Consider the following 23,648-nt stretch of genomic DNA (forward strand, 5'->3'; position numbering starts at 1 on the left):
GTATATAATGTCTGTTGCTATACATTCTGACTTTGAAGCTATTAATTTTGAAGTTACTAATTTGAAGTTTGAGTTTGAATTTTGATTTTGAAGCTATATATCTATGTTGTGTATGTACAAAGTTTGAGTTTGAATTTGTGTATTTACTTGTCAAGATGTGATAGTTTAATGATACGATATTGTGATGTTATAATTTGATTTATTTTCTCATCTTAATGGTTTGATGGTATGGTTTGTATTAAGTAGCTATTTTGTGTGTGTTGAATTGTTCAAAGAAATGACATAAAAAAGGGGTATGATTAATTGGAACCTAGAAGGTGTTGAGAAAACATTTCTTGAAACATGTCTTCAAGAAACCACACTTCGTGGACGTGAAGGGAGCACTCTTAAACCACACTCATGGAAGAATGTAGGTGAAAAGTTGAAAATAGAACACAATTTCGTAGTGGATCAAAAGCAAATGAAGAATCGTTATGATTATACAAAATCAAAATTTGCGACATGGTTAAAGCTTAAATGCAAAACCGGTAATGTTTATGATCCCATAACGAACACATTTAAGTTATCAAAAGAAGAATGATTATGATTTTCTATTATGTTTTGTATTTTTTAAAGTTATTCATCATTCAGTACAGAGCACTAACAAACAACTATATTTCATTTAGCACAAAGTAGTTTAGAGGAGTAAAAATGTCATTTTACACAGTCATTCAGAGGTGCAACTCAACAACACTTTATTGGTTCAACATTTACTGGTTCAGAGTCTCTTAACTATTCAGACCTCTTATTCATTCAACACTTATTGATTCAGATGTTGCCAAACGGCTCCTAAATGATTAGCCAGTAAAATATCTAAATATCTGAACCATTAAAAAACTAATTAAGAGCTATGTCTGAACTATTAATATTAAGAGACTCGTTAAAGGTAAAGAAACAACTACTTTATAATTTGACTAAACTGCCATTTTGGTCCCTGAGGTTTGGTCACTTTTGCCACTTTAGTCCAAAACTCAAACTTTTTGAATCTGGGTCCCTGTGGTTTTAGTTTTATTGCCATTTTCATCCAAAAATAAAATCAGCTCAAATTTCTTAAATAAAATCCTAGGTTTTTGTTCTTTTCCCAAGGGCAATATGGTCATTATAAGTTTTATTATAACAAACTATTAATTAAAAAAATAAAATTAAATATTGTTGATAAGCAGACACTTTCATGACCATTTTACCAAAATCACATTTCAACTTTCTTCATCTTTCTTTCAACCCAGTTGAATGTTGAATCGAAGGTTTGGTTATCTTCTTTGTTTAGAAGAAATGAGGGTTTGGTTAGAAAGAGGGTAGGTGGGAGACTGTCAAATCTCCATACCCTCTCTCTAAAATTCCATGTTTTATTCTCTCAAAATATAATGATCCCTGATTTTCAAGGTATTTATCACCAAAATCTAAACAATTTATTATTCGTTGATTTGGATTCTTCAGCTCCTTGATTTTTTTTCTTTTAAATATTATATCTTGTGTTGTTTCTGTAGATTTGGATTTCAGTGGAATCAATAAATCTATTTTGTTTTTGTGATTAAATTCAGATTTCTTTTCACAGTCACTGTGTGTAAGATATATATGCGTTTTTGAGAAGTTAGCTTTGTTGGTTTGGTGGGTGTGTGTTATTTATGAGTAAGAAACCTTCCCCTTTATGGAAATGAAATCACCTTTTTTACATCTCATCTCATCTCATCTCATATTATCTCACCATACCCCGAATAATAACACCACAGTGAATTATTGGTTCAAAAGGTGTTCCAGGAGGCAAAACCGACCCATGGACTAAGTTGTGGGTTTATTTGGAGTTGTAATTTTAAGATTTGGGTTAGTACAAGTCTGCGCAAACTGAAAAAAATAGGAAAATGCTCACCCGACCGACCACAATTCGTCTTGCAACCGAGGTTAAGGTTCGATTTTGATTTATGTTTCTCCTTATTTGTGGATCTACACGTTATCCTCGAATTTTTCTTTCTTCTAAGATTTCAGAGTCGGGTTATTAGCTTTTAATCTGTTGTTTGTTTTATCCCTGAACTTCCTGTTATAAAAAGGTAAAATGATTTTTTTGCGGGTGATTTTGTGTGCAAATTGATGGAGGGCAATGGAGGGGGTCAATTAGATGGGAAGGTGTTGCAGACATTTCAAAAGAGTTTTGTCCAAGTTCAAAACATTTTGGATCAAAACAGGCTGTTCGATTCAACTGGAGAGAAAGAAAGATGAAGGAAGTTGAAATGTTGATGATTTTGGTAAAATGGTCATGAAAGTGTCTGCTTATCAACAATATTTAATTTTATTTTTTTAATTAATAATTTGTTATAATAAAACTTATAATGACCATATTGCCCCTGGGAAAAGGACAAAAACAAAGGATTTTATTTAAGAAATTTGAGTTGATTTTATTTTTGGATGAAAATGGCAATAAAACTGAAACCAAAGGGACCCAGATTTAAAAAGTTTGAGTTTTGGACTAAAGTGGCAAAAGTGACCAAACCTCAGGGACCAAAATGGCAGTTTACTCTTATAATTTACACAAGTTACCACCTTGAAAAAACAATAATCAAACACATAGAAGCCTCCAAGAATCTCACCATTTGCAGCAGCCCCTTCCGTACGATTAATTTACTCATCTTCGTCAACCTTCCATTTCTCATTCAACCAATTCTCTTCACACAAGATCCAAACCGTTCTTCAATCAGGTAATTTCACTCGAATCTCAAAGATCTCGTTCAATCTTCACCTGTTTTTGATCTCTAGGTCACCACACTCCCTCTATATACGTATATATCTGTTCATATCATATCGATGCATCTGTTTATCAATTTGCTAGCAGTTAGGGCTTCTTATTGTCGTTGAATTGAAGATATTTGGTTTTATACGTGTGTATTGTTTTGGTTGACAGTTTGTAGAGTTGAAGGTAGCGATGTTTGGTGTTTTCCGGCGAAAAGTCGTCAGCGGAAGCTGTTCTGCTTCGGTAAGCCTCGGTTTTGTTGTTAATCGTTTGTTATCTTGTCACTTTGTTTCGATTTGCGTTGTGTTTTTTATAATTTTATGTATGTTGCATATTTAATTTGGAAATGAACAAGTTGAGTGTTGATTGTGTTGGTTTTGACCTAAAGTTTTGTCATATTTGTTGTTTTGTGTACGAAAGTTCGGTTTGTAGGGTAAGTTTTGGTTATCTGGCATCATTAGAGTTCGTAGACAATGAGTAATTGACTATTGGACACACGCTTGCTTGATATATGTTACTTTGATTTGGACAGGTTATAGGAAAATCATGGCGAAGAACTCGTCCTGTAGCATCTATAAATGCGGATTGTTTCACCTCGGAAGGAGAGGTAGTGGTTATCTTAATTTCGAGACTTTTTTACTTATTTTGTTATGTTGCAGAACAAGTAATTTGTGCGGTAGGAATCTATTTTGATGCAAGTTGGTTTAAGCTTGTTGATCCGTAAACTTTAGTATTGTTTATGGTGTTTATGTTTGAGAATACATTATCTTAATTAATTGATTTATGACCTAGGAGCAATAAACAAATACTGTTAATTGAGTAAAGTCCAGTACTTCTGAACTGTGGAGTTAATGTTGCAGAATGCATTTATCTTAGTTTATAGGTTTATGACCTACTTGTTTATTATGTTAACTGTGTAAACTCCAGTATTTCTGGACTGTGCATTTGTGTTGCCGAAATCGTTCTTTCTATGCTCTTGGAATAAAACTGCATGCGATAAAAGTTGTTTCAAGATCAAGATTTTATTGCTTGATATATTAGTTGGCTATTGTGATTTGTGAATGTCTACAAGCATATGTAAAATGTCCAGCAAACTTCATGTGTGGGGGCTGACTGAGCAAAATTCTTTTGCTCTGAGCTTAAATTAACCTTGTCTAGTTACCATTACCATTACTAAAAGGAAAATGAAAATTTCTAGAAGTTTCCGACTTTCAGTTTGTTAATGATTTACAAATCAAGTGCATTGTGTTTTACTTTTACACTTTTCCTACACAACATGCTAAATGATTCATGCTATGTGTACTTGTCATTGTTCTAGGGATAACTATTTCAAAATGTCTATAGGTATTACGCCATTCACGAATCACCGAAAATGTTCGAAGTATATGTCACGTTACCCAACCTGGTAAGTTTCGGCCCATCTTTAGTTTGTGCTTTCAGAAAAGCTGATTGTTAGTGTATTTATTTAGTTATGTGAGGTTTTGATCTTTTTTCCAATTACTATTGTTACAGGTGCTGCAGTTAATCTAAGGCCTTTAAGGTTAGTGCATATACCATGGTTTTTATATCTGCTAAGAGTATTAATAGTAAATATTGTTGATGAAAATTTAGAAGCATGATGCAATGAGATTCATCATTCATGCCGAGTATATTGCTATTGATGTGTGCTAGTGTGATTTTTTTTTAACTAAACCGCTTTTCTTTGCAGGGATGTTATGACCAGTCTTCATCCATGTGTCGGCATGCAACTGCAAAATAGAATGTTCTCCTCTGAAAGTGGTATGACATTCATATATTCTTTTTGCTTACGTTTTGTTTGGTCGTATGTTAAACATGCATATATAAGATGATGTGTATCTCTGAGATGTTAGCACCAACGTATGTTTACTTTTGGTCTGGGAGTGTTGCATTCGTATGTTACATCTGCTGATTGCAAGTCTTTTAAGTAATATTGTATCTGTTCTATTACGAGAATGTAGAATGCAGTAATAGTCTAAAAGCTGTCAATTCTTTTATGCTCATTGAGTACCATTTGTCCAATTCTAAATATCTTCCTTGCTCTCTATTTCATGTTAATTATAAATTCTGATTGTCTTGCATATGTGCTACTTTTGTTCAAGGTGATCTGGTTGATGCCGTTGTTCCTTTTATGGGTGAATCAATAAGTGATGGTACTCTGGCAACTTTTCTAAAAAGTACGTTTCTCTGCTCTGTTAGAACGTTTACAATATTTGTTGTTATTGTGCATCTTCTGTTTTTTAATTGGTCTTCTTTGAGCAGAACCTGGTGATAGGGTAGAAATTGATGAACCAATTGCACAAGTTGAAACAGACAAGGTATTTCTTACAATTTTACTTCGGCTATAACCATTGTTTTTTAATTTATTTTTTATAGGGATAAAGTCATGAAATAATAATGAAGTTTCGGTATTTGTTCTAATATATGAATATAACCACTCAGGCTTCATTATTGTTCCATTGTTGTGAAACTTTTTTTATAAATGTTATTTTTTTTTAGAATGAAGTGACATTAATGGAATATATGTTACTTGGTTACTATTTAGCAATGCAGTTAAATCGGTGATATATCACTGATCTATCGGTTATCAGCCTCCATGTAAAATATCGGTGTCAAATATTGGTAAGAATATTGGTACCGATATTATCGGCGATATTGACTGATATCAGACCGATATTTGACCGATATATCACTGATTCCCGATATCAGTACCTTTTGTCTTAGTTTTACCATTTTTCTTTCTTCGTATTTCTGCTATTCGTGTTTTAGCTTTTAAGTCTTAATTGTTAATTGTTAGTGTTTTAAGTCTTAATTGTTAATTGTTAGTGTTTTGCAAGTTGCAAAGGGTTAATTTGTTAATGGTAGGAGAGTATACTGAATTGTTAGTGTTAAATTGCTATAACCTATATCTCAAATATGTATATTCTACATGATATTAAAATTACCGATTCCCACCGCGATAACCTATATCTCAAATATCGGTCAAGACTGATCCGATTTTTTACCGCCTTAACTGCTTAGCTATTTAGTGGTAATCTTTTTAAGGTGGTGTAAATGGAACAATTATGAAACTTGGTTATGAATTTTTTATTTACTATTACCTGCTATTTCAGGTTAAACTTGAAAAATATTCACTAGATCGCTTTTTTTAAACATTTATAGAAGACTTGTTTATGATGCAGGTTACTATTGATGTTGCTAGCCCTGAGGCGGGTATCATTCAAGAGGTACAATATTAAATATTACATCACTGTTGATAAACTAGTTATAAATTTTAAATTTTCTTGAAACTGAACTCGAGCTTTGATGTTTGTAGTTTGTTGCAAAAGAAGGGGATACTGTTGAACCAGGTACAAAGGTCGCTATCATCTCAAAGTCGGCAGAAGGTGCAGCTGTTCCATCCAAGCCGGCATCTCCTGACGCCGTTTCTCAACCACCATCTACCGCTGAGAAGGCGGAGGAGACACCAAAACCGAAAGTCGAAACTACCCCTGCTGTTGAGAAGCCTAAGCCGGCTTCTCCACCGCCTCCTAAAACCTCTGCTTCCGAACCCCAACTTCCTCCTAAAGAACGAGAAAGACGTGTGAGTGTCATATTTTACGCTAATGCTCTAGCTACATTAACATATAGGGCTGCAAACGAACTGAAAAACATGAACCTAGTTAAGGAAATATATGTGTTCACGAACTATTCATGAACACTTACCTCTGTTCGTATTTGTTTGTTAAGGAAATGAACGTGTTCATGTTCGTTTGTTAATTTTAGGTACCGAACGAACACGAACAAGACTTTGTCCGTGTTCGTTTCTGTTAAGGAAATGTATGTGTTCACGAACTGTTCATGAACACTTACTGAACGAGATTCTCTTCTTTTGTGTTCGTTCATTAAGGAAATGAACGTGTTCATGTTTGTTAATTTTAGGTAACGAACGCAAACGGACCGAACGAACACGACTTGTTCGTGTTCGCTTTTGTTAATGAAATATATGTGTTCACGAACTATTCATGAACACTTCCCGAACGAGATTCTCTGTTCGTGTTCGTTCGTTAAGCAAATGAACGTGTTCATGTTTGTTTGTTAATTTTAGGTAACAAACGCAAACGAACATCCATGAACACAAACGAACACAAACTAATATTCATGAACATAAAGGAATATTGGATTTTAATAATCTCAATTATTCGCCGTTGGCTGCCAAAAGTCCCAACATAAAAAATAACCACGGGCAGTCTCAACTATTAACATATTGGCCTCCAATGGACCAACTTATACACCTATCTTTTATGCTGAATCAAATTATACAACTAAAACCAAATTGCTTATCTTTTATGCCAAATCAAAACAGTTAACCAAATTGCTGTTTTATACTTTCATGTATTACAGAGGACAACCAAAAATCTAAAACAGTTAACCAAATTATAAAGAGCATAAATAACCTGCTGAGATACACAAACAGCATAAATAACCAAATTTATACATGATTTTGAAAACGAATTGCTGTGAATTGATTTTAGAAACTGAGTATTATGGAAACGAATTGTTGTGAATTGATTTTGGAAACTGTGTATTATGGAAACGAATTGACTGGTTGCCTGATTATACGCATTCTCTGTTTTCCCGCCAAAGAAAAACCCTAAATTCGCAATCTCTAATACGATTTCCACAATTAAGGTACGTATCTAAAACGAACCCTAAATCGAACCCCAAAGCAAATTGAACAAACGAATTGCTTAATCAGATCGACGAATGGAAACCCTAAATTCGCGAATTGGAAGCGTACCAGTTCGTATGCGTATTCCGTATCATACGAAACGTACCAATTCGAAAAACGTGTGATTCCCAGCGAATTAGGTGACTATGTGCCTAACTCCATTAGTCTCCGGAAAAACGTTTTTGGGCGGAAACTTCTTTTTGGCTAGAAAACTCACCTTTTCGTCACAAACCTCTTTGCAACCTTATTATGGACCTTTAGGAACCTTTTTCTAGTAAAAGCCCCAATTATGGAGGTCGCCGGAAAACTCTGTTTTTGCTCGGAAAACTCAACTTTTTTGGCCGGAAAACTCAACATTTTCGTCCTAAACCTCTTTGTAACTTTAGATCGGACCTTTATGAACCTTTTTTTGGCCAAAAACGTTTTTCGGCGATCGGAGACTAACGGCGTTAAGGTTCTGTTAGTCAGGGTCCATTGGAGGGGAATATGTTAAATAGTTGGGACTGTTAGTGGTTATTTTTGAAGTTGGGACTGTCAGTGGTTATTTTTAAAGTTGGGACTGTTGGCGGTCAACGACGAATAGTTGGATTATTAAAATCCAATATTCCGAACATAAATGAAAACAAATGAATATAAACAAGAGTTCATGAACATGATATATAATACAACAATACTTATTGAATATATAATTTGCCAGAGTTTTGAAGTGTTTAAATTAAATATAAAAATTAATAGCACTAACAAACTATCGAACATAAAGAACACATTAACGAACGTTCATGAACGTAACTGAACGAAAGCAGGGTCTGTTCATTTAACTAAACGAACGAAATTTCTTGTTCATGTTCATTCATTTATTAGATGAATGAACACAAACTTCCTGCTGAACTGTTCTTTGAACGTTCGGTTCGTTTGCAACATAGTTTTAAAATCTATCTATGATTTATGGTAATATGGTTAAATTATCTGTTATCAAAGTAAATTAGCTTTTGTGGACTTTATTTAATCACATTTTTTTTCTCAACTACTGTATTTGGTTTAAAGTTATGTTTGATGTGTTACCAATGTAGGTTCCTATGACCCGTTTAAGAAAGCGAGTTGCCACACGTCTGAAAGATTCTCAGAACACATTTGCTTTGTTGACAACGTTTAATGAAGTTGATATGTGAGTTCTTTACATCATTTTTTTACAACATGCTAGTGTAGTTTAGAGTAAAGTAACAGATGGTCCCTGTGTTTTACCAAAATTTTGGATTTGGTCCCTAGCTTTTAGAAGTACACGGTTGGTCCTTGTGGTTTGCACTTTGTAACGTATTTAGTCCCCAATTAATAAATATAAAAGGTTTTTTCATGTCCAAGTTAGGGACTAAATGCGTTACAAAGTGCAAACCACAAGGACCATTCATGTACTTTTGGAAAAAAACTGGGGACTAAATGCGTTACAAAGTGCAAACCACAAGGACCATCCATGTACTTTTGGAAAAAAAAAATTGGGGACTAAATGCGTTACAAAATGCAAACCCCAGGGACCACCAGCGTACTTTTTAAAAGCTAGTGACCAAATCCAAATTTTTGGTAAACCACAAGGACCATCCGTGTACTTTACTCTTTATTGTAACAACCAAATGCTGTTTAGGAGTGAGATCTTTCTACAATGAATAATGTTTGTATCTGCATTGTAAACTTTATAGTCTTCTTGCGTGTTAATTAAATCATTATTCTCTTTTATTGTTTGCTCACATTTTTACAGGACTAATTTGATGAAGCTCCGTTCCGAGTATAAGGACGCCTTTTTAGAGAAGCATGGAGTCAAGTTGGGTCTGATGTCTGGTTTCGTTAAGGTACGGCCCACCCTTCTTTATTGAAGCTTTTTGACGTCTTGACGTTTTTTAAATACTTGAAGATCTCTCAAATTACAGGCTGCTGTCAGTGGACTCCAAAATCAGCCTATCATCAATGCAGTTATTGACGGGGATGATATTATTTACAGAGACTATATCGATATCAGTATAGCCGTTGGTACTCCAAAGGTAAGCTCAAGAAATTTATACTGTTTGACCCATTTTCTTCTTAGCTTGACTTTGTTATATGATTTCCAGTTTGACTCATCGATAGAATGTGCCCAAATTGGCTTGTTTTATTCTGTCTGTCATGCAGTTATGTTTTTTTTTTTATTTTTTTTTTGTTTTAGGGACTTGTTGTGCCGGTTATCCGCAATGCTGAAAAGATGAACTTTGCTGAGATAGAGAAAGAGATAAACACTCTTGCTAAGAAGGCAAATAATGGAACCATTTCTATTGATGAGATGGCAGGAGGCTCGTTTACAATATCTAATGGCGGTGTTTATGGAAGCCTTTTGAGCACTCCCATCATCAATCCTCCTCAGGTATGCACTTTTAGTTGGTAATATTAGAAAAAAAAAATATATATTTATCTAAATGAAAAATCACCCTAATTTTGTTTTTGCCCCACAAAATTTTCATATAGTTCATTAAAAATACAGTTCTTTTTAATCATATCTGATGCACCAAATAAGCTAACAAAGTAAGGGTTTTTTTTTTGCATAAATACTCATTGAAATTTTGTTGTACATTTGTGTCATTAAAAGATGTTTTTCTGTCCTGTGTGGGACATTTTGTAAATGTAGACGTATATCTTAGTATTTTTATAAAAAAAGTTTATATATAAAATGATGAATTTTTAAATATATATGATCACCTAGGCTCAAGCTAGGCTCGTGAGTAGTTTTCGAAACTCGAGCTTGGCTCATTCGTTATTTATTAATTGTTTTAGATAAATGAATGTATAATTATATTTATGTGTATATAATTATAAAAGAGTTAATTACATAGTTAGTCCCTGTGGTATATAGGAAGTAACAAGATCAGGTACTAATAGTTTAAAATCACATTCTAGGGTACCAACTTTTGATTTTGTAACAACTTAGTATTAAGACTAACAAATGTTAGTTTTTTTGTTAGGTTCAAGGGCATTTAAGTTCTTTTACACTTGGTTTAAAAAAGCGCGAGGCGCTCCGAAGCGTTTTGGTTCCAAAAGCTTTAAGCGAAGCTTTAAGCGCGAAGCGAGAGCTTCACGTATTCGAAGCGCTCAAAATAAAAAAAAATAAAAAAAAATATTATACACATCAATATGACCTATTCTACTTGTTAATCAATAAAAAACAAAAAAAAAAAAAACATGATTAAAAAAGACACTTAACACATAAAAAACACAGTTAAAACATAAATTAAAGTCGAAACACACTTAAAAGTTAAAACATAAACATAAAAACAGTCTTTAATCAATAATCATCATAATCAAGTACGTATTCATCTCCACCAACATCACTCAATAAGATCATGTAGCTAATAGTGCAAAAGTTTAGGACTTGTATATTGGAAGTTTTGGGGGTGTGAATGAAAGTCTCAAAAGGTGGTAAATACTTTGTCCCACATTGGTGTGGGAACAAAGTGAGTGGTTGTTTATAAGGTAAAGCCTTTACTACTCCATTGTAGCTTTATGACATGTTTTACCACAAGTCCTACCCGCGCGCAAGGGGGGGGGGCTGCAAAAAATGAGCTTCTGAACTGGAATTTGGTTGAACTCGTGCCCGCACGTCCTGCGGACACGAATGCAGCTCAGAAAACCCGGGCCCGCGTGAGGCGGTTTTTTGCACCGCGTGTCGCCTCAAACCATGGGAAACAACGTTAAAACCTATGCTGAAGCGTCGTTTTTGCTAAACCATGGCCGCTTCGCGCTTAAAGCTCTCCTCAAAACGCTTCACGTGTTTTGACGCTTCAGACCAAATAAAGCGTTTTGCCAAACGCTTAACGCTTTAAGCGCGCTTTTTTAAACTAAGCTTTTACATCTAAATGACTAATTATGTAACTATATGATTAGTTCAGGCACTATTTTTGTAAAAGAAAACAACATTACGTGAAGCTTGTAAAAACAAATATAAATCCCCTACCAATAATGATCCCATAGCCCCAAACACACCAGCACCAACAATTCTTACTTAAACCATCAAAACTGAACCGGAATCTATCAAAATTTCTAAATCAAATAGATTAAGAACACTTAATCATGAAGGTAAAGGATCAAATAAAAATAATATTAACGTACGAAATGTACGCATTGAGGGAAAAAGCAAAAAGTGGCGGTGTCATTTTGGTAATTATGAGCAACTTCAAAATAACTGGGGAAAAAGCAAAAAGTGTCTTGTAGAGTAATTTTGAGCATCTGTAGAGTAATTTTGGGAAATGTAGGGTAATTATCAAATTACTCTAGTAGAGTAATTTTGACTTCTGTAGAGTAATTTTGGAAAATGTCTTGTAGAGTAATTATGTTAGTATTTAGTTATGGGGTTTAGCTTTATGGTTTAGTTTTTAGCTTTTAGTTGGGGGGGGGGGGTGTTAGTGTAATTTTGATAATTACTCTACACGACCAAAATTACTCTACATGAACATTTACAATGGTTTAGGTTTTTGGGGGGTGGGGGTTAGTGTAATTTTGATAATTACCCAACAATTTTGATAATTACCCTACACGACCAAAATTACTCTACATGAACCTTTACAATGGTTTAGGTTTTTTTTTTTTTTTTTTTTTGGGGGGGGGGGGAGTGTAATTTTGATAATTACCCTACACGACCAAAATTACTCTACCTGAACATTATTTTGAAGTTGGTGATAATTACCAAAATGACACCGCCACTTTTTTGACTTTTCTTTCAATTCGTACGTTTCGTACGTTTATTTTATTTTCACGGGAACTTAACTCTAATCATGAATCTGTTGAATTATGTATTGACTAGAAAAACAATAAATGATATACGACCCACTGTAAAGAGCGTGCAAGACAAAAGATATAAAACCGGAGGTAGTCAGCACAACTTACCCCTAATCACAACTTTACAAAAGATTGTAAAAAAAAACACTCAATTATAATCGAACAGAAGATGGGTTCTTTATATTATAAAAGTCTTCTCCTTTTATAATGAAGTAGCAGCTCCTTTCTTTATTAGTTATCTTTTGATCCACCAACGACTATGGAACAATAAAAGGCATGGATTTCAAGAATAAAATGCGAGAAATTGCCAGCAATATCTTCCATCAAAAATACTAGACAAGGTATATCACAAAGGGCCCCCCAACTTCACCGGTGAATTCATTGTTTGATAGATCTGGGTTAACTAAATACGGCAACCAGCTACATATTTCACCAGGAATCGAACACGTGAGACGATTACCTGATAAATCTAGGTTTTTTAAGCTCGCATAAAACTGTAACTCCGACGGAATCGTTCCGGCGAGTCCGAAATCACGAAGTGTGAGTGAAATTAAGCGGTTTTCCTGATCGTTCCAGCAGGATACTCCGGTGAAGCTGCAGATTAATCCTCGAGTATTTTTCGAGAAGTTCCAGTTCAATAACTCCGATGATTGATGCACACCTCGTAAACAATGAATGTTGTCCTCTGTGGCGGTTAACGGCGGAACGGTGGTGGTTAAAAGGGTGGGATTAGAACTGGTTGGGGAAGAAATGGGTGGTTGAAGAAGGGGGGAGAGAGAGATAGCTCTGAGAGAGATCTAGGTTTATGTTTCTAATATCTGATTTATTTCTTAAAAATTATTTTAGATAAATGATTATTTTACACAAATGGTCCTTGAAGTTAAAATGGGTGTTTTTGTCATTTCATAGAAATCTAACTGGAAAACTAACATTTTGTTAGTCTTAGTACTCTTAAGTTGTTACAAAATTAAAAGTTGATACCCCAAAATGTGATTTTAAACTATTAATACCTGATCTTGTTATTTCCTATAAACCACAGGGACTAACTATGTAATTAACGCAATTATAAAATTAATATATAGCATAACATATATTGATAAAAAATTATTTTCAAATTTTTTCCAAGTATTTTACCCATTACCAAACCCATAACTAAAACCTAAGTAACAAATCTATCAATAGATTTATAACCCTAAAAATATTAACTTGTAATGTGGAGTGGTTATTCCCGACTTCTCGTTTTGAATTTTAGACTTACGGCTTTAATTGGAACTTTTTAATGTGATATCGTGCTTTATGGTTGCTTTAAAATATATGTTTCATTTTGATAGTTTTTTACATGTTTTTAAAGAATCTGAATTAAATCGAATTTATTTGAATTCAATTCGAATTCGAAATTTTAATCGAATACGAACTGGGTTTTTTATTGGAATACGGATTCGAATCGAATACGAATTCAAGGGAAAATAAAAATTATTCGAATAATTCGAAAATTCGATATTCGATTTGATGAACACCCCTAATTTTGGCCATCTCTACCGTTTTCCTTCTCTTTTTCATGGATGAGTATTGTAATTTTACTCGATAACATACATACATATATCTATAACAGTCGGCAATTCTGGGTATGCATTCAATTGTGAATAAGCCAATGGTGGTTGGAGGCAACATAGTACCGAGACCCATGATGTACGTCGCTCTAACCTATGACCACCGGCTAATTGATGGAAGAGAGGCTGTGTTTTTCCTCCGCCGAATTAAGGATGTGGTCGAGGATCCAAGGAGGTTGCTTCTTGACATCTAAACATTTTCAGAACCTTGTTTTGCTTTATTTATGTTAAATTCTGGTATTCATAAAGTCTTCACTTTACCAGAATAATTGATGTTTATTCTAAAAGTTTTTGCTGTTCTGTTACGGCTCGCCATGTTTTTATTTATTGCATTTTGTTACTCAAACGAGTTGTTTGGACTTCACACCACCCGAACCAACCATGGGTATGTTGCTGCTCCATGGGTTTGGTCTGTGTTCTTGTCGGACTCATAATTGATACTTCTATGAACATCGTTTTTGGTGATTGTTTTTTTATAAACGTCGATAAATTTGTTAATTTTTTATTGCATCGATAATGGTTGATGGGGGTGCCCTTGCAATGTGATAATGGGTTTTGTGCTGTGGGACTTGGTTGTTTGGGTGGTTCAACAGGGGCAATGTTCTGAAAACTGGGCTGTAAACCGGCCGCTTTACCAGCTTGCTGGTTAGACCACCCTTTTTAGAATTCGGATGATGTAAAAACCAAATAGACGTAGAAAGTTATGCGTATATACATGAATATGATGACTTCAAACACTATCGAAGTATATATACAAGTATTATGTATAATAAACAATAATAGTGTGGTTGGGAAATCCATTTTATTTTATAAACAAGCTACAAACCATTACACGAACATGGACCTGGTTCAAAAACTTTGAAAGATAGATGCTGAACCCAGTTTGTGTGAAACCGTCCAGTCTGTTGTGGCATGGCTCGCCCACTTCTAATCGGACAACCTGGACCCCATTCCCAGTTCTGACCGATTCAAGTATAGAAACATGTTTGGCTTCTGTGTTCGGATTTTGGATACAAAGAACTAGCTTGAGGAGGTGTTATACAAACAAGGTTTGGATAATAACTCTAGTCAATGGTCAACCATCTTCTGGATGATGATGGCTCCATGTATGTGCTTGACTTGGTGGGACTTTCAGGTGGAACTCCACTTGATTTATGGAACATCTACAATGAGTCATGCGAGTGGTCGATAGGAACATACTGCAAATTCGTTAACTATATGACTAGTTCAAACGCGATGATCAAACGTATGTAATGCAAAACATTTTTTTGTCACATGGTCCCATCTTCACCTTTCCTCCAAGTCGATGACCATTCATCTTGATTAACTTGATGCTAAACAAGAGTTGGACTAATACTTCATTTCTGCCTTCTTTGATCGAACCTAATTCAACATTACAAATATACAAGTGACTAATTAACTAACCCCTTCTAAATGCATTGGAGGTCGCCAACCTACGTCATGAGCCTTATTGTTAGGCTGATAGTGCATTGACCTTGTCCAGGTTGGTCTCTTTTCTTTCTAATTTATCCTTCCTTACATTAACCACACCCTTCCAAAATGATTCGGGATTACACTTGTTAATAGGGTCGTTCAAATAGGTCACGGCTCAAATCTTGTTCGAAAAAAAGTTTGCTCGCTCATTATTAAACCAACTGGCTGGTTCAAATTCCGAGCAAATGTGAGCTCTCTTGTTGCTTGTTCAAGCTAAGTAGGTATTAGGTAGGGCTGTAAACGAACCGAACGAACACGAACAAGGCCTTGTTCGTGTTCGTTCGTTAAGGAACAAGCTTGTTCATGAACTGTTCACGAACGCTTACCGAACGGGATTTCTTGTTCGTGTTCGTTCATTAAGGAAACGGACATGTTCGTGAACTGTTCACCAACACTTACCATATGCTAATGAACTCTAACAAATGTGCATGAACATAAATGAACACAAACGGCGTTTATGAACACAATATTGATTTTAAAATAAAATCTGCATTTTCATCACAAACATTACGAAGAATCGACAAAAATAAATAAACACTCAAGATAATTATCTGAACACAGTTGGCGTGATTATCAAAAACATGATAAACACAAAATTAAGAGTTTGTCAAACTTTAACACAAACTAAAATTGAAATAGTGAAACGAGGGATGTAGTAAAAGGCATATAAGATAACTAGGGTTTCAAAATTTTAAAAACTAGAAATAATAAAACAAAATACAACTTATAAAAACCTTTAAACAAACTAAAACAAATAAAGATTAACGACCAAACATAAATGAACTCATTATCGAACGCTCACGAACATAAACGAACACATTACCGAACGTTCACGAACATAAACAAACGAACGCAACCTCTGTTCATGTTCGTTCGTTTAACTTAACGAACAGAATTTCTTGTTCATGTTCGTTCATTTACTAAACAAACAAACATAAACGAACTTCCCGCCGAACGGTTCACGAACTGTTCGTTGAACGTTCGGTTCGCTTACAGCCCTATAAGTAGGCCATTTAAGAAGTCCAACTAGGCAAAAAAAAAAAAAAAAAGGAAAAGAAAACACCGACCTTTTTTTCATGGGCGGCTCTTATGGTGTGCAGGGAGGAGTTCCGCACAAGGCCAGTGATTTCGAGGGGCACGGGATTTTAAAAAAAAATCGATATATATATATATATATATATATGTATGTATGTTATTTTAAAAAAAAATTGTAAACACATACAAATACTATATAGAGGCCTTATCAAATACCTTTTTATGCTTTATAATTTACCCAACTTAACATAAGGTTTATTGGGCCCAACCCAATATTAATATGATTTAAAAAAAAATAAAAATAGAAAAACAATTTTCGTTAAAGCATATGGGCACATTTTTCGAGCTCGAACAGAGTACGCGAATTCTCAGAGACGCCACTGTCTTTTTTTTTTTTTGTTATTTCTGTCCATATATGTAAAAATATGATATGTTGTCATATGATCAATCTGTGCAAGGAATACAAGGTTTCAACAGTTTAAATGCATATGAACTGGCTCGGATGATTTATCTGAGCTCGCGCTAAAGCTGGTTCGACTCGACTCACTCACAAAGCTACCTTACTCATAAACAATCTTAATTACTCATCTTTTGTTCTATTTAATTATTTTTAAACTTGTTGTCAATTCCAAAAGTAATACCAAACCATATATTTATAGGATAGGAATATGATTCTTTCATCCATATGAAAGTTTAGAATAAAGATGGCAACTCCAAAAAGTGAAAAGAAGGAAGAAATGCAAGGAAACTCTGCATTCTTCTCTCTTTTCATCATTCATCATAATTTCATTCACCTAAAATCACTCAGAAAAAATAAGAAAAAAAATGACACCTCTTTTGTTTATGGTTCTAGCCATGGAAATGGGCGTGATCATAACCATGTTGTTTCACTCACCCTTGAGGAACCTAATCATTATGGGTTTGGATCGGTTGAAGCAAGGTAGAGGGCTCGTGACCTCAAGGACCATTTTCGCGACATTATTCATTGTCTTCGTGTTCAACGTGTATGATATCCTTAAAACCCAAAAGCGCGTGATCGAGGTTGGAACCACTAATCCAACCGATCAAGTTCTTTTGGCTAATCACGTTCTAGAGGCGTCACTCATGGGTACATTCTTTTTATTTCTTAATGTATGCAAGTTTATTATATCCATGTTTTGGTTAACAAACAAGATTTAAACGATGCACGCAGGTTTCTGTTTATTCCTCGGATTGATGATCGATAGACTTCATTATTATGTCAAGGAATTGTGGTTGTTGAGGAAGAGCTTGAAAGTCGCTCGTGATTCTAATCCGATTCAACCCGTCAACAAAAACAAGAAAGCTTAGTTACAACACTTTCTCATATTCAATCAACCTTCATGTGAACAATTCTTCTATATTGTAAACATCAATAAATTCACCAAATGTAATTCTAACGTGTCATGTGTGTATATGCTCTTCTAAAGTCGAGTGTTTTATTTACAGTTGTAACTAAATTATTGTGTGTATAAATTGTTACCATGAGAATCTACTATTGGAAACTCATGGATCCGTCAATACCCTGCTAACCAACAAAGTGAAGTATACTTTGTGACGAATAGTGAATGTTATAACAAACTCAAATTCAAGAGGTTAAATTATTGTATGTTGCATGTGTTATAATTTCGAATGTTATAACAAACTCAAAAACAATGAAATAGAAAGTGATTCAAAACAACAACGTGAAATATATAACAAGAACACACAATAAGTCAATAAGTAAAAAAAAGTGATTCAAAACAACAACGTGAACCACAAATTTTATCCAGAAGTGCTTGCTTTGAATATATATGGCCACGCACGTGTGGTAGTTGTCGTCTGTTATTTTACCGCCTGACGTGTCGTCTTTTGATTGGGCATGCACCACAAGTTGCGGGCATGGTTACCCATCGCGATAAATGTGATTGGTATAAAAATAGGAGCTTTAGGGTTTGAGGAAACCATTTCTCCGAAATTTGTTACGTGTCTTTTTCATTTATTTGCATTTTTCATATTATGCATTATTTAAGGGGTAATAAGGGTTGTTTTCTATTTGTTTGAGGGTCTTGTGTGTAAGTTTATCTTTTATAAATTGAAAGCTACGTAACAATCCGGAGGATCTCCAGAATTTGAGTCAAATACTTCTCATCTCTTAGCTTATTTCTCTGCAATACGGTTATAACCCTATCAAGGGTATCAGAGCCATTCCGATTCCTCATCGGAATTCCTTGCCGCCGCCATGACTAACACCCGCAATAATGAAATCGACAACACCCTCAAGTCCCATGGTAAGGCAATCAACGACATCCAAGCTGCGTTAGCGGCCCTGACGAAGCAACAAGAACAATCTTCGAAGCAGCAGGAAGAGATTTTGAAGGCGGTGCGTGATAAAGCTGTGCAGCCGTCGGGTAGTTCCTTCGGGTCCTTCTCCGGCCCAGATGGTGACTCACTAACATCCAAACCATTCCGTATCGGTAAGATCGACTTCCCTAAATTTTCGGGGGACGATGTTGAGGGGTGGGTCTATCCCTGCAAACATTTTTTCGATGGATGACACCCCCGATGACTCGAAATTACGCTGTGCTGCGGTTCACTTGGAAGGCGATGCCCTCCAATGGCACCGTGCCTACTTGAAGACCCGTAATGCCACGGTTGCCGAGGTCCCATGGGCGGACTATGTTCGTTCGATCTCTGCCCGTTTTTCTGATGCAATGTTTGAAGACCCTATGGAAGAGATTGTATCTCTCGTTCAACTTACTGATGACGCCAAGGGTCTACAAGAATATAATTCAGGTTTCGATCGCTTGCTTAACAAAGTTACCGTTAACGAACTTTATGCTGTTAGCCTATATTTGAAGGGTTTGAAGCCGAAAATAAAAGGGCCGGTAAACATGTTCAAGCCTCAAACACTACGCGAGGCATTTGGGTTAGCAAGAATTCAAACTATCAACAACACATGCTTGATGAAGCGTTTCAATGCTGTGGAGGATGGGCTGCAACCCGAAGATGTCAAAACAACACCTCCCGTTAGTGGTTCAAAACTACCCTTCCTGCCAAGTCCAACATCCGAGCCATCAAGTTCTAAACCGGGAATTCTTAGCTCGAGGCGTTTGACAAGTGATGAACTTGAGCAAAAAAGGGCAAAGGGGGAATGCTTCTGGTGTACCGAAAGGTTCGTTCTGGGGCACGTGTGTAAGAAAAAACAACTTTACATACTTGAAGTGGTAGATGATGAAAAACAAGCAACAGAAGGGGATGAAGACAAGGTTTCTTGAAGTACTTTTTGAGGGCAAAAAGTAGGTTAATGGGGAAGTATTGTTACGTGTCTTTTTCATTTATTTGCATTTTTCATATTATGCATTATGTAGGGGGTAATAAGGGTTGTTTTCTATTTGTTTGAGGGTCCTGTGTGTAAGTTTATCTTTTATAAATTGAATGATACGTAACAATCTGGAGGATATCCAGAATTTGAGTCAAATACTTCTCATCTCTTAGCTTATTTCTCTGCAATACGGTTATAACCCTATCAAAATTTCTCTTCTACTTTCTCTCCGATCTTCAAGTTTTCTTCAAGTGTTCTTCATTTCCTCAAGGTTTCCTTCAGATTTCCCAAGTGTTCTTTGAAGATCTTCATCTTTGTCTAGAAAAATGAGAGAATTTATTTCATCATGTCAACATCGTCGAACCCAGAAGTTGAAGCTCAAGCTAGTGGTCTACCTCCATTGAAAGGGAACGAACCGGCTTTTGAGTAGATCGTGAATGGTCTTGGGTTTCCTGATCTATGGGGGGGGGGGGGGGCTTTGTACCCTGTTGCTAGCCAGACTGCCGTCGTTGCACCGACTGGATACATTACTTTTTTTGCAGATTTCTTCATTGATATTGATGGTAAATTTAGGTTGCCGATTACTAACTTTTTCGAGGAGATTCTTTCATACTATAAGTTCCATAAATCTTAACTAAGCCCGATGGGCATGGTGCACCTAAGGCACTTTGAGTTTTGTTGTCGATCTTAGGACGTAGAGCCTACGATGGACAGGTTCCGGGCTTTCTATCAACTCCATTGCGATATGGGGTTTTATTCTTTTGTGTAGCATCCTGACACGAAGAAGATACTGTCATGCCCCCGAAGAGCTTCATGATTGGAATGACAAGTTTTTCTTCATCAAGGACACCGGTGAATCCGGTGGCCATGATAATGAGGGGGGGCATAAAATATCACCAAGGAGGAGCTACATGTCCCCAAGACTAAGGACTGGTATAAATAACTCAACACACTACCGAATAGGAGTCTGGGTGAACGAGCTCTCGTTGCAGTGCTGATAAGCACGCGATAGGAAGCGACCGACAAACACGTCCCAGTGTATGTGGAGAACAAGATTGGTAAGCATGCGCTTTACTTGTTTATTTTCTTTGTATAACATTTGTTTGTTAATTTACTGCTTACGCAGAGTAACCAATCCATAAAGTTATCTATGAAGATGCGCCATGAAAGATAAGCGTTAGGAAATTGAAATCTGAAGAACAATTTTGGTATGATCAGATCCGGGGTAACTTTGTATTTCCCAGAGCCTAGTTGTTGGCTGCGCCGCTTCCCAAAGGTAAAGGTGCGGGGATTCCAATCTAAAACCAGTAGGGCCATGGCTCCTGCGGGGGAGGAAGTTATGATTCTTTCCAATGAGGAGTCTGTGGCTTCTTCTGGACATGGGCTAACTCATCCCCATCACGTTTCATGTGCAGGTGACTTGTGCGATCTGAGCATTGGTCCATATGGTGGCAACACTCAGAAAGCTTTAATAAAGAAAACTGTCGGCGCCGTTGGTCCGATGAAAGAGAAAGTTGAGCAAACCGTTGTTACGCCTAATGTTGGTTCCAAGAAAGGTACACCCCACACTCGCAAGGCCTTCTTAGATGACTATGTTATAGTAGTTGACTCTTTTGATGCTCTTAATGCTGAAGGTGGAAAGAGATTAAAGAAAACAGACTCAGACACGGGTGCAGGCAGTGTGTTTGTCGGAGAGACCCCTGCTAGTGCGTCCCTTATGTCTGCTCCCACGGACTTAGGACCAAATATGGTGAGGGAGTTGAAGAAGAAGGGTGCTAGCAAGAGGTCACAGGCTGAAGGTGAAACTGACTCATCACCAGCTGCGAAGAAAGTTACTTTTGGGTGCCTCCTATTGGGAAGAAGGGCAACCTGTTGTCTCTTATGAGTAAGATCTCACCTGGTATATTTGCTTGTTGTTTTCTTGCTTGTGTGTTTATGATTATATCTGCGTGTGGTGCTTAATACTGTGTGATCAGGTACAAGCCCCACGCAACCAAGATTCTGGTTTGTGCATTCAAAAGATCCCAAGCCAGATGATGTGCCTCCTCCGCCTCTACCCCCTCAATGCAACTTAAAGGTAAACATATTGGGGAAGAGCCGTAAGGGGAAAATGGTGGGGAGGGAGAGACCTTGAAGACTACTGAACCCAACATACGCGTACCAGAGGTTGTTACTACTATTGAGGGGACCAGCAAGGGTGCGCCAGATGTTACTAAAGCACTACATGTTGAGACTTTTGACCGAGAAACTGTGAAAGATGCATCATTGAATGTTGAAGCGGAGCACATTGAACATGTTAGGACAAAAGTGCTAGCTGGTGGCGAAAATCTAGGTACTTGTAAGCCAGAATAAGCTGTTGAGTCTATCAAAGGACTGTTTGTTGAAGGTTCTTATCTGCGCGTGAATGTTGCTACTGGTAGTTTTAGTCATGCTTCCCATGAGGAAGACGGAGATGAAAACATATCCTTGGTTGGGCGCACCACGTAGCGGGGGCAAAATGTCGATGCCTCTGGGGCTGCGAGAAATGGAGCAAGTGGTAGTGGTGGTGGTAAAGTTGATGCTGTTGGGGGTGGTGGTGGTGATGCGTTGAATGTCTAACATGAAGACCCACACCCAATTCTAACCAATGAGACCCCTAGGGATTATTATTATCGCACCTACGGTGCGCATCATGCTGAGACAGTTCATGCCCCGGTCTCGAAATTAAAACAAGGGGATTCATTTGGTACTGTAGCCAATTGTCGAGAGTGGTTTAAGGGAGTGTTTCCCCTAGCTGAAGTTACGAATCAACGGGGTAGGGCACATGAAAATTTTTATCATTCACACCTTTTCGCACAAGTAAACTTTGGGTCCACTAGCAACCAGATTATGTGTGAATGGCGCATAATGCATAGGGAACATGTTACCTTTGAAGAGACTAAAGCCCAATAATCTGCTGATCATCTAAGATTTCTCGCCGGGTAGGCTTAGCTTTCGGAGGCTCAAGCCAGTGTTTGAGGCGGAGAAAAAATCTATGGAATGGTCAGTGCTTGGTGCTACAAGGAAAGTTGAAGTAGCCAAAAAAGAACTATCTGACATGCGCAAGCAGTGGTCTGAGGCTTGAAAAAGATAATATTGTTTTGCACGGTGTTCATGAAGAAAACAAAAATCTAAAGGCGTAGAATGAAGCTCTCAAAATACAAAATGTGGAGTTGCATGGATTGGTTAATGAAGCTCAATCATGCCGTTAGTGTGTAGAACAGAAGGGGGGTTAGGCAAAAGCCGTTGTCCTTGTAAAAGACTAAGAAATTGAGAAGCTAAATGCGGACTTGTTTGAGCACGACGTTGTTGTGAATTGTCTGGCTGCTAGTAATAAGGACCTAGCCGCAAAAGATGTTGAAATTGTGGGCTTAAGCATCGTCTTTTTGAAAGTCAAGACAAGTGTAGGTCATTGGAACTGGATGTGGGTGCTGAAAAAGCTCGTGTTGAAGCCGCGAAGAAAGAACAAGATATTGCCCAATCAGCATTAAACGTCGCTCAAAAGGTTGACGCTGATGCAAAGGGTATGTTGGAGTCGTTCATGAATAATATTGTTTGGTTGTAGCAATGTGCCATTGCGCACGTGAGTTTTAAACTTTGTCTGTTTCAAATTTATTTTTGGTTAACCTTGTCTTCTCTCTACGCAGGTGGCCAACACCGTGTTAAACTCAATCGAACTTGATACCATCGTGGTGACTTTGATAGTTGCTCCGCACAATGATGGATATTGAGAAGGTTATCAAGAATGTGTGGCGCACGTTGGGGAGGTATTAAAGGTTCAGTTGAATGACCAGTATTCTGCAATATATGACAAGAATACAGAAAGTGAATTAACTTCTGCACAAAATACGTATGATAACATCCACCTCCTGGTGATGGATTTGGTGA

The 23,648-nt window shown here is 36.6% G+C and overlaps 2 protein-coding genes across 4 annotated transcripts; both read left to right on the forward strand.

The window, feature by feature from the left end:
- Positions 1-1,321: 1,321 nt before the first annotated feature.
- On the forward strand, positions 1,322-14,389 carry LOC110899022 (dihydrolipoyllysine-residue succinyltransferase component of 2-oxoglutarate dehydrogenase complex 2, mitochondrial). 3 transcript variants are annotated; one of them, XM_035981829.1, is made up of 16 exons: positions 1,322-1,943; positions 2,085-2,729; positions 2,933-3,004; positions 3,294-3,368; positions 4,106-4,166; positions 4,274-4,301; positions 4,470-4,540; positions 4,882-4,956; positions 5,042-5,097; positions 5,962-6,006; positions 6,096-6,362; positions 8,561-8,655; positions 9,241-9,331; positions 9,410-9,520; positions 9,682-9,876; positions 13,894-14,389. In XM_035981829.1, the coding sequence occupies exons 3-16, from the start codon at positions 2,954-2,956 to the stop codon at positions 14,083-14,085; spliced, it is 1,413 nt and encodes a 470-aa protein (XP_035837722.1). In that variant the 5' UTR covers positions 1,322-1,943; positions 2,085-2,729; positions 2,933-2,953; the 3' UTR covers positions 14,086-14,389. The 3 variants fall into 3 exon arrangements, with proteins under 3 accessions (XP_035837722.1, XP_035837723.1, XP_022001573.1); XM_035981830.1 differs by having other exon boundaries at positions 1,327-1,422; positions 1,789-2,729; XM_022145881.2 differs by having other exon boundaries at positions 1,327-2,729.
- Positions 14,390-17,138: 2,749 nt separating this feature from the next.
- On the forward strand, positions 17,139-17,959 carry LOC110899023. The gene is made up of 2 exons (XM_022145882.2): positions 17,139-17,528; positions 17,613-17,959. The coding sequence occupies exons 1-2, from the start codon at positions 17,246-17,248 to the stop codon at positions 17,747-17,749; spliced, it is 420 nt and encodes a 139-aa protein (XP_022001574.1). The 5' UTR covers positions 17,139-17,245; the 3' UTR covers positions 17,750-17,959.
- The last annotated feature ends 5,689 nt before the right edge of the window (positions 17,960-23,648 follow it).

The sequence above is a fragment of the Helianthus annuus genome, chromosome 13, assembly GCF_002127325.2.
Source record: "Helianthus annuus cultivar XRQ/B chromosome 13, HanXRQr2.0-SUNRISE, whole genome shotgun sequence".
Lineage (NCBI taxonomy): Eukaryota > Viridiplantae > Streptophyta > Magnoliopsida > Asterales > Asteraceae > Helianthus > Helianthus annuus.